The 12,089-nt window shown below is 36.4% G+C and overlaps 1 protein-coding gene across 1 annotated transcript in view; it reads right to left on the bottom strand.

The window, feature by feature from the left end:
* Window positions 1–5,414: 5,414 nt before the first annotated feature.
* MOXD1 (monooxygenase DBH like 1) overlaps window positions 5,415–12,089 on the bottom strand; it is a 108,818-nt gene continuing 102,143 nt past the window's right edge. The window contains exons 11-12 of the mRNA XM_012474526.3: window positions 7,157–7,325; window positions 5,415–6,662 (exon numbers count right to left, since the gene is read on the bottom strand). Coding sequence (XP_012329949.2) covers window positions 6,465–6,662; window positions 7,157–7,325 — 367 coding nt within the window. The 3' untranslated portion in view covers window positions 5,415–6,464. The remainder of the gene's footprint in view (window positions 6,663–7,156; window positions 7,326–12,089) is intronic.

The raw sequence follows: 12,089 nt of genomic DNA, 5'->3' as shown, positions 1-12,089 counted from the left end.
AGAAATTATTATCACTACTTTACTGATGGGAAAAGAGAAATTTACTAAGTCATTTTGGATATAGTTTATGTCCACATAGTTTAAAATAAAGCAAATGGAAATTAGGTCTCCCATAATTACTACAGTACAACATGCTGTCTACATACCTTTTCTGAATATAACTATTCATTTGTAAAAGAATTTTTCATGAAATTCTCTTTAATTAATGAGAATACTGTGAAAACACTTTGCAAATTCCAAAGCATTATAAAAATATATGGCATTATTTTGATTGGCAGTATTTAATGGATTATTAAAAAATAAGAGGGAAACGTGTAATTCAGACTTTCATTCTACATTTGTATATTATTCCCTCCAAATTCCTTTTTTTTTTTTTTGTATTACATCAACTCCACAACAAATATTAAAGAAATTGGAAAAGAAATGTCTTTATTAAATAAATCTTAGATTGAGGCCATGGAGTTCTCATGCCATTGTTAATCAAAGGACAATGAAGGGAACCCTACAAAATAACTTTGATTAAAAGTTGCCTTTTTAACATAAGGTCTTCGTTATGGTTAAGCAATTTAGCAATATCATGATGAGCAAACAAGTCACTGCAAATGTTTTGTTCTTTGTGATGGAAGACGCTTAGAAAGCAAGAAAGCTGGCCAGGCACGATGGCTCACGCCTGTAATCCCAGCATTTTGCCAGGCCGAGGTGGGTAGATCACTTGAGGTCAAGAGTTTGAGACCAGCCTTGTCAACACAGTGAAACCTCATCTCTACTGAAAATACAAAAAAATTAGCTGGGCGTGGTGGTATGCACCTGTAGTCCCAGCTGCTAGGGAAGCTAAGGCGGGAGAATCACTTGAACCCAAAAGGCAGAGGTTGCAGTGAGCCGAGATCGCGCCATTGCACTCCAGTCTGGGTAACAAGAGCAAAACGCTGTCTCGAAAAAAAGGAAAGGAATACAAGAAAGAAGGAAAGGAAGGAAGGAAGGAAGGGAAGCAGGGAGGGAGGGAAAAAAGCTATGACTGGCTAAAAAGAGTCACTTGTAACTCATCTGATAAATTTTGTTTTCTAATATTTTCTGTTTCCATTGTTGGGAAATAAGGCACGATTTTGAAATTTAGCTTTCTCTTAAGGATTAAAATTACTTATGAAATAAAGTAGTCTGTATCTATAGGTGAAATGTTCCAAAGATATGCAGCCTTGTCAACATTTCTTAAATAACTTATTGATGTCAAATAATTCATTTTAGCATATGCTTTTAGAAAATGGTAAACTGTTTTTTCATTTTTTTTTTTTGTAAGTTGTACCACTCTAGATTAATAAAAAACTGAGGGCCAGGAACAATGGCTCAAGCCTATAATCCCAGCACTTTGGGAGGCCGAGGCAGATGGATTGCTTGAGATCAGGAGTTTGAGCAGAGCCTGGGCAACATGGTGAGACCCTGTCTTTACAAAAAAAAAAAAGAAAGAAAGAAAAATAATAGCCGGGCATGGTGGTGCACACCTGTGGTCCCAGCTACTCAGGCAACTGATATGGGAGGATTGCTTGAGAAATGCCTCAAAAAAAAAAAAAAAAAAAAGATGGTGTGTTTGTTTATTGGAAAAGTAGGACAGCAAATAAGAAATAGACCAGTGAACCCAAGTGAAAGGCGTATGTCTGTTGGGCTATGTTTTATAGTTGCCCATGAACAGTTTGGAAGTTTCTGCAAACTTGTTAAAGAAACCTGGACATGCTCTGCTCAAAAAGTTGTGTGCCCCAGAGTTTGTTCCTTGGGGAACATTGCTCCACCACAACAGGGGTTTGGTGAAATGAGTTTGAGAAGTGTTCCATACTACATAACTCTTCTTGGACTTTCAAATGTACATTATTATATTTAAGACAGAGATGTTATGCAGGAGGGCTGTTTAAGTATGTAACAATATTTCTTGACTCTTTAAAAATTTTCCATGGATCACAGCTCTAACCTGGGGAGTAATGGATGCTTTCATGAGTCTGTTCAATTGACCATTTTCTATCCATGAAGTACCAGTTTGAGTATGTTGGATTTAGATACAACTGTCAAAGTTTTGTAGGGCTAAGATGATCAAAAAGATATAAACTAAGTTCATAGTTCAAATAATCTATGGAGAAAGGATGGTCCATGATGGTGATGATGATGATGTAAGCTTTCTGTAAAGCTAAATTTGTTCAATTTGAAGAACTGATATTTATTTTGAATCCTTCCATTTTGTAAAATGAAATGTTGGTGATAGGAGGTTTAGTGTATTCAGCTATGAGCTTCATCACAATTATAAGTCCAACACTGTAGTATGGAGCATGGCTCAACATAGTCTCAACACAATCTATTACTTTATTAAATAAATAGTAACTATTCTGTTTAGTATCCTATTTTGCCAAACATATGGTTGACAACACTATGTTGGTTTGGTCATTGTTTTTAAAACTCAAAAATCTTGGAATCATGAGTAGATGAAAGTCAATTTTACTAAATATCTGGACTTCAGCCGAAATGGCTTTCTTTCTGTAGTGTTGCCATTCTCCAGGTACCCACAGAGGGATGACATTCCTAGACCTGCTTGCATTTCAGTGAGGCCATGTGACTTATTTTAACCAAACTGGTGAAAGTGGAAGTGATTTCTGTCCCTTCTAGATCAGGTCCTTCTCCATCAGCAGGCTGAAGGCAGATGATCCTGAGGCCCTAGGGATGGTAAGGCCATAGGATCCTGGGTCCCAGAATCACCACAAGAAGGAACATTGAGCAATTAATTGAATACAAAATAAACTTGTGTTAAAGCATTGTTATTTTGGAATTTGTTTCAGAAGCTACTGTTACCTGATATCTCTCTACCTGTAAATGAATACACACAAATATACACCTCCACAAGCATATACTAGAAGCATATGATGTAAAAGTTAAAAGTGGGCAATAGGATTAACAGATTTTATTTATTAACAGGTTGTATTTATTCTCTGGGCAATGGGATTAACAGATTTTATTAATTTTTAAAATTATAATTTTCTAAATTTTCTTTAGCCAATGGGCTACTACACATTAGGTTTATAATCAGGGGGAGAGCAAAATAAATATTATGTGTTTTTAAATGACTCCCAGCCTGCAAGACCTCTTCTGTTTTTTTTTTTCTAGTTTTTGGGATCTTTCCTCATTCTCTCAGTCCCTCAAGCCCTCCGGTTTTTTTGTTTTTTTGATTTTCAAGCTGGAATCACATCCTATCTTTAGTCAGAACTGACAATCTTTCAGTCATCTCTCCCCTCTCCCAGGGGCATCTGGGGAGTAAGCACCACCCAGTTCCTCTCTTTGCCACCTCAGAATGTAGGAGTACTGCATAGGGAAGAAAACCTACCTGGATCACTGTGCTGCAGCTGGATTTCTCATGATGTGCTTTGCATTTCTAGCTTTTTATTCTGAAATAATTTCCAACTTAAAAAATTGTGACAATAGTACAAAGAAATCTTACGTTCTCCAATCAGACTCACCCATTATTACATTTCACATGTCATCCTCTGTAGATACATAGCCAGATGCCAGATAAATGATAGACAGACAGACAGATAGATGATAGATAGATGATAGATAGATAGATGATAGATAGATAGATAGATGATATATAGATAGATCGATAGATAGATATTTTTCCAAAGAATTTGAGAATAAGTTAAAGATATCTGGCAATATTTCATCAAAATTCTTGAAAATATGCAATGATTATTTCTGTAATTCCATTTATTATAACCTAAACGTAAGAAAATGCTTAGAGATATAAAAATATTTTAATTTCAAAGCTGTTAAATCAGCAATACCTATATTAAAAATGGAAATGGCTTTTATACCCAATAATGAGTTTGGCTGAGCAAGTTACGCATGGCCATTACATACTGCTTCCAAATGTCCTTTTGTTTGCCACCCATCATTGGCCTCTGGAGCCATTAGAACAAAGTTCAAAACTCTTAATATGCCTACCTGTATTGACTGCATCACTCTTATGACTGCTAGGACTCCTTTGGTTCTGCCTGAGCCCCCTTCAGAAAAAAAATGATCACCCCGGATACCCTTAATTTCACATGGCACTGATGAATACCGGTTTCATCAGTTATGTCTTCCCCATACTCTCTGAACCTAACAGTCCATCCCGGGACCATCGTACCTGGGGACCTCATTCTCCCTGAAGTCTTGGGCACTTGTGCCTGATAGCCTAGCTGTCAGGAGATGCTGTTTAATCCAGGGAGGCAGTTAAAAGCCTCTCTGAAAAAGTAATGAAAAGACCGACTGTTAAGGTGTGCTCAACATAAGATCAAATAACTTAGAAAATAATCAGAATTCCAGGAGTTCGCGTCCTTTGTAGGGACATGGATGAACCTGGAAACCATCATTCTCAGCAAACTGACACAAGAACACAAAACCAAACACCACATGTTCTCACTCATAGGAGGGTGTTGAACAAGGAGAACACATGGACACAGGGAGGGGAGCACTATACACGGGGGTCTGTTGCGGGGGAGTGGGGGGGACAGCGGGGGGGGGAGTTGGGGAGGGACAGCATGGGGAGAAATGCCAGATATGGGTGAGGGGGAGGGAGGCAGCAAATCACACTGCCATGAATGCACCTATGCAACAACTTTGCATGTTTTTCACATGTACCCCAAAACCTAAAATGCAATAAAAAATAATAATAATAATAATAAATAAAAAATAAAAAAAAAAGAAAATAATCAGAATTCCATAGAACTTGCAATAGATAACCTATCCTAATTTGAAATAGAGTCAATTCCTTGAAATTGCATGTATTCATGAGAATTTCTAGGGAAAAAAAGGTCAACTTTCTTCTTAGTAACATCAATGGAAATACAGATTCTCTGATCTGGCTCCACAAACGTTAGCTTCCAAAGCGGTTTACCCTCTTCTAGCTGGTGCGTTCACCTTCCTTACCAAGAGCAAATATAATATTACCAAACATTTGTTCTTGGTAAGAACAAATATAATATCACAGAATCTCAAGAGGAAATTGTTTGACTTTGATACCTCAAATTCAGAAATTCTGAAGTAAAAATAAACATAAAATTTCGAATTGGGAGTGTTTGGAATTATATTTCTCATATAAATATTTGAATGGAATTTCATGGAATGTGAACTAGCACTTATAAAATAAAAAGCAAACTCTAAAATGTGCCTCATAAATATTAAAAACATTTCATCAAACGTACAAGTTCTAAGAATCAAGAAGAAAAATACTCCAAAGCATATTTGTTTAAAAAGCCGTGTGGTTTGTGTTGAAGACATTGTAGGGCAAAAAGAACTTCAAAACGGAATGAAAAATGCGACATTCTTAATTGACTTTTACTGAGAATACTAGTACTGAATCCCTTACTTTTCTTAAGAGGCATATAAAATACCACACAAAAATGTAATTTCATTCAGTTTATTAATATGATCCAAACAGATTTAGCTTAAGAGATGAAGACAGGACATAAAACAAGATTTGGCTGAGCTACACAAAGAAAACCAAAAGAGTGACAAGAGTTTCAATTGGTGACAATTTAAAGTAGTTTATTAACTAATATAAAAATAAATTTACAATAGAACCATGACTTCAATTGAGCCAGTATGTGGTACATGTGTCACCCAACAGTCAACAAGGAACTGTTCAGACCTTACACCCTCCTGGACTGGCTCGCATGGCCGGTCTTTGACCTGGACTCTCATACAAGTCCGCTCACAGCACAGGGTTTGCAGCCAGCTACATTCTTCTCCTCAGCCTATGATCAGTTATTGATACACGCCATTTCTATGTTTCCCATAGTCTCTTTCTTTTCAGATAGTGACAGAGCTCAAGAAAACCTCAACTGGCCAGTACTAAAAAGGGAAGGTGAAAAAGAGTAAGATGGGTGTGAGGTCATTTGTGGTACCAACAGACTCAGCTAAACAAGGGAACTAGAGTGGGCATCAACATAAAGCATTGAGGTAAGGGGCCCAATGGTAGTTCATAGAAAAGAGCAGAACCGGACAACGTTAAAGACAGGAAGAACTGTTGTTACACCTGGGAAGTCACACTAGAAGAACAAGAAAGGAGAAGAAAATGGGAATGAAGAGTAGTCCCTTTTATAAAAGAAAGGAATTTTTTAAAGAAATACAAAGGTCAAGTCGAAAAGTGAAATAGCAACAATGAGTATTTAAATAAAACAAAATATAGTGGGAAATAAAGAATTCTTTTATTCCCACGTGACAGCCCGATTTTTATAAAATGGTTCTCTTAAGTCAGGCCAGTTTTATTTTATTGATCGTCTGTATATAACATCAGATATTTCTAAGGAAGAGAAGAGAACCTGATTGACGTCTGTCACGTAACATGGAAAGGAAAAAGGAGGGAGGGAAAATAGGGAAGAAAAGTCTCCACACACTTCATGCCCAAAGTGGACACAGTCTTTAACCTGTACTTCAAATGACAGGTTCAGATCTTAGAAAATATTGTCAAGTCCAACAGGATTTTGATTACAACACTTGGTGCACAGCGTGCAGCTGAGTAGCAGAAGACACACAAGCAACTTGATGGAGAAATCTCTGTGCAGGGAAGAGGAAGAAGATGTGCCACACACCAAAGGTTCTGCTTTATAGGGTCTTTCTATATCTGGAGGTAATGCTGTCATTCCTTGAATCTGAAAACGGAAGCACAAACAATGCTAATGAGCATCTGATTTACAGTAGGGCAGTGACCGAGCATGCTCAGCTGCCCACACTTCTGCAGGGGGCAGGAGTGGTTACCAAAGGAGTCACACACTGGGGGAGTCAGAAACCTAGGGGTTAGGAGGAAACAGCAAAGAGGGCCAGGCACTTCTTTGGAAAAGAATACAAAGCAGGTTCTATTGCTTTTTGCAGCACTCATTCCAGCCTATTCCTGCTGTATCCCAACTTTAGTTTTAGAATTAGTTTATCTCTTGAAAGAGGGTGGAATGAGGAGTTTTCAGTCAAGTAATCATTGAACAAATGATTGAACAAATAACCCAAGTAATCATTGAACAAATAGATTATCAGACATTAAAATGCAACTGGACCCTTGGATTTATGGATACTTGTCTTCTCCTTAGGTTTTCCTGTAATAGATTAAGATAAAATGTGCCATCTGTGTTGTCAGAGCTTAAAAAGAGCTTACCGACCACTCGGCATTATCTGTCTTGGAACATCTCACGTTCACCGGTAGGCCCAGGACCAGCTTGTTGAAGGAGAGGCCTTCCTTTTTAGTCCATTTAAACTTATTCATTGCATCCATGAAAGAAAGGTTTTTATACTGCTTGGGGCTTTTGATAATGAAAGGCCAGGTCCTGAATTTAAAAGGCATCATTAGTCGTATTCAGAACAAATGCACTACACGTTTCCTTAACTATTCAACATCCTAAAACAGATCTCACACTTATTCATTTTCACACACATAGCTGACCTAATGCAAAACATTAATGAACTCATCAGCAATCACTAGAAGAAATGTACCAAATAAAATCTTTTCAAATAATATTTACTTTTTTAGTAGCAGATGGGCATTAATTTTATTTTTAATTTTTTTTTTTTTAATAGAGACAGCTTCTCGCTGTGTTGCAAAGCTTGTTCTGGAACTCCTGGGCTCAAGCAACCCTCCCACCTCCACCACCGAAAGTGTTGGGATTAGAGGCCTGAGCCACCATGTCCGGTCAAATTTTAAACAAATAATTTCGTCTCAGAAATTTTCCACAGAATCTCACAATCCTACACTAATTTGTTTTAGTTCTAGTTAACAAATTAACTGGTAAGCATTCATTTCTGAAGAGTACAATCCTAATGCTGTAATCAAGAAAACTGCAGGTGCCTAAAAGATACTGTGAGAGATGGAAAGTTCAAATCCTTCCACTAGAAAAGCCTGATCCCTGCTGGCTGCTCTGTTTTGGCTTAGCTAAGTGAGAAGATAAATACAAAAAAAAAGTGATTTCATCAATGTTTAAAAATTTTACTCATTTCTCTAAAGAAGATATACATAAGGCCAAAAAAAATGAAAAAATGCTCCACATCACTATTAATCATCAGAAAATTCCAAATAAAACCAGAGTGAGATACCATCTCACCAGTCAGAAGTGATATTATTAAAATGCAAAAAAAAAAAAAAAAAATGATATTGCCAAGGTTGCAGGGAAAAGGCAATGCTTATATATGTTGGTGGCGATGTGAATTAGTTCAGCCAACTGTGGAAGCAGTTTGTAGATTTCTCAGAGAACTTAGAACAGAACTACCATTCAACCCAGCAATCCTATTACTAGTTATATACCCAAAGGAAAATAAATCGTTCCACCAAAAAGACCACACGCATTCGCATGTTCATCATAGCACTATTCACAATAGCAAAAACATGGAATCAACCAATGTGCTCATCAAAGGTGGACTGGATAAAGAAAATGTGGTACACATACACCATGAAATATTGTATAGCTACAAAAAAGAGTGAAACCATGTCCTTTTCAGCAGCATGGATGCATCTGGAGGCCATTATCCTAAGTTAATTACATAAGATCAGAAAACCAAAAACCATGTGTTCTCATGTATAAGTGGGATCTAATCATTGAGTACACATAGACATAAAGATGGAAAAACAGACACGGGGGACTACTAGAGAGAGAGGGAAGTGGGGAAACAAGAACTGAAAAGCCACCTGTTGGGTGCTAGCCTCACTACCTGGGTGATGGAATCATTCATACCCCAAACCTCAGTTTCACACGATATACCCATGTCACAAATCTGAACGTGCATCCCTAAAAGTTGAAATTTAAAAAATGTACTGAGAAGAAAAATACTGTGTATACAATACACTCTGCCTTCACTTGCCACTCCAAAAAACACATGCTAAATATCCAAGAAAGGAAAAAAAAATCACAACAGTGACATGACCTGCTTAAAAAGATACTTTTCAGGTGTTGCCTTTCATTAAATGTAAGTTTTATATTATTGATTACTGACAAAGGGAAAAGTGTAAGTGTTGGTATATCACAAAATTTTACATTAATCCATGAACCTTGCAGGAAATTATCACGGCAACTAGGAAGTATTTGGCACTCATAACATCCCAAGATGTTCCAGTAATTTCTAGTAATTACCAAATAATCTCAGCTGAGAAATATACATTCTTACATTTAGTCTTCACAATTTTTTTTTTTTTTTGAGACGGAGTCTCGCTCTGTCGCCAGGCTGGAGTGTAGTGGCGCAATCTTGGCTCACTGCAACCTCTGCCTCCCGGGTTCAAGCTATTTTCCTGCCTCAGCCTCCTGAGCAACTGGAACTATAGGTGTGTGCCACCATGCCTAGCTTTTTTTTTTTTTTTTTTTTTTTTTTTGGTATTTTTAGTAGAGACAGGGTTTCACCATGTTGGCCAGGATGGTCTCAATCTCTTTACCTTCAGATTTGCCCACCTCGGCCTCCCAAAGTGCTGGGATAACAGGAGTGAGCTACCGCGCCTGACCAATCTTCACAAGTTTATCATTTATTTATGTCATTACTCTCTCTCCCTCTCTGACATACATAACCCACTCAGGCACATTGAATATCATCTTTTTAAGTAAATTAAAAGTTCTTTATTAATTTTTTGGAGTTATAAAGGTAAATATTTAATGTCAACATTGAATTATTTCCTCCATATCTTATAAGTGAGACAATGAGAAAAACAGGTAATATCTGCAGATCTTTATATTTTTCAGTTCTAATTTCCTTTAATTAAAAACAATATATCTTTGTTGAGTTTTAAATGCACTATTTTATACAAAGACCTTGAAGTTAAGCACCATAAAATAAGAGTAATCAGCATCACATTACATTAAACATATCTAGCAATGACCTAAAATCCATAGCATTTTAAAATTAAACATATTGTGACAACTTGTATGTAGATACAATGAAGAATTAGCATAAAGCAAAAACTTGACTTGAAAGAAGTTATATTTGCATACAATGTCCTTTTAGATGCACTAAAAGCTGTATCTATTGATCATTTTAAGTCAAATATTAAAAATAAAATTTACTTTGCAAAAAAGATAAAATGCCTAATTTGAAAAAGAGAAAATAAATTTTATAACCAGAGAAATGCTAGGGGAAAATCAGTCTGTAACCAACTAAAACACCGCAAGGTGGCACTAGAGTATTCAGGTGGCCTAAAGCCTCTGAATGTTCTGGAGCCTTGCCGGTAAGAGTGAATAGTGTGACCATTATACAGAGATGAAATCTTAAAAAGCTTTGCTGCTATAACAATTTAGTAAATTGCCTATTATTGAGTTTGCCCAACATGAAGTGACAGAAGTGGTGTAACCCCATTGGCCAGTTTTTAGAACAGATACGTAGAAAGGGCAAGACCAGTGGCTCCTATGTTGGAGACAGAATGATTGAGGCTGGGTGACCTGGGGATGTGGTCACCAACGTTTCTGAGATGGCATCTTTGTCTCATATTTATCATCTCCTTTTCACTCCTGCTGACTTTGTTTAGGCCCCTGTTCTGTAATAACTTTATACTAGTAAACATCCTACTTGTCATCGCTAACCCACACACTTCTAGATCATCCTCTAGAGAAAAGAGCAGACAGAAGAAGTGAATATTTATCCTGAATACTTTTTTCAAAATGAATAAGCTTTAAACCACAAACAGGTAAACTTGAAGTAGCAAGTATTTCTGCTCTTACTGGGACCAGGGATTCATTAGAAATAATTGGGAATGTTATAGAAATAAAAACAGTTACATTTATGCATATCTTGTCAATGTGTAAACGTCTATCCATACATGCATGTAAATGAATGGTACTATATATATTACTGTAGTCAATAAAAAACAGTGCTTTAATATTGATGGATAAATTTCTTTTGTAAATTCCATCTAAACTCTGAGACATTTTTTCTAACAAGATAGAAAAGTTTACTGCAATACACCATGGTAGAGTAATTTTTAATTTTTAACTGAAAAATAAAGCTACTTATCCTTATAAATTCAAACTGATCAATGGAAATTTTAACAGTTTAATGATTTTTATACTTGGTCCCCCTGTTCCACATAAACTGAAAAGCAGATGGAGAAAGATAATCTGTGGCTACATTTCTTATCTGAGCCTTTCTGGACTCCTGTTTTAAAAGTTTTATTGCTAGTGTCTTTCTTGGGAGTAGAGAAAGAAGAGAAAGGAAGACAGATGGAAAATTTAACCAAGAAACAGTGTTCATGTACTTATAACTAAATGAATTATATCACAGACTCTCCATCCATCAAGCAAGTAAACGTGACCAAAAACTAGCAAAAGAGACAAAAATTCAGACTTCTACTTTTGGCCATGTTGGAGTAACTGAAACCAACTTGCTGCAAAAAAAAAAAAAAAAAAAAATCAACAAACCATATGAAACAGCTGGTTTGGACACTGGAAAATAGCACAGAACTATGATCCCCAAAAGAAAGGAAACAAATAAGGTGTTTGAATATTATGTTCATCACAGCTTTCTACCTAGAAGCATTCTCTGGACCATAATTCAGGAAAGGGGATTTTTAAACAGAAAATGACAATGTCAATACGTTAAGAGATGAAAACCAGAGTTAAAGAAGTCTGAAGCAGCTTGCATATTCAAGGTAGACTACTGCGGAGGGAAAATCTGTATAAGGATCCTCTGAATCAGTGACTAAGCAATAAGTCCACTATATTTGGAGTAAAAATCCACAAGACTGGGCAATGAACAACTAGAAGATTGTAATCTAAACAATTCCCAGAACGAACCTGTATAGAGCTAGCAGACTTTGGAGCTCAAACTAGCCAGAGTGGAACGTCTCTGTTGACTTCACAGAGTAAACATCTATTCTACACTCACACTAACAAGGCTCTTTAAAGAAATAAAAACAAACTTACTACTAATTAACACCAAGTGCATAATGTCCAGTATCTATGTCTAGTCAAAAATTATTAAACACATTGACAAGTAGGTAAATGTGAATCTTAACCAGAAGAAAAATCAGTCAATACTCCAAGATATTGAAATGACTGAGATTAAAGAATTAGCAGACAAGGATACTAAAACTTAAAAAAAAAAACATATTAATAACAAAACAT

This window comes from Aotus nancymaae, unplaced genomic scaffold, assembly GCF_030222135.1.
Source record: "Aotus nancymaae isolate 86718 unplaced genomic scaffold, 86718_ANA_hifiasm-v0.15.2.pri h1tg000040l, whole genome shotgun sequence".
NCBI lineage: Eukaryota > Metazoa > Chordata > Mammalia > Primates > Aotidae > Aotus > Aotus nancymaae.
Note: the sequence above shows the minus strand (reverse complement) of the source record. Positions and strands in the feature narration are given on the sequence as shown.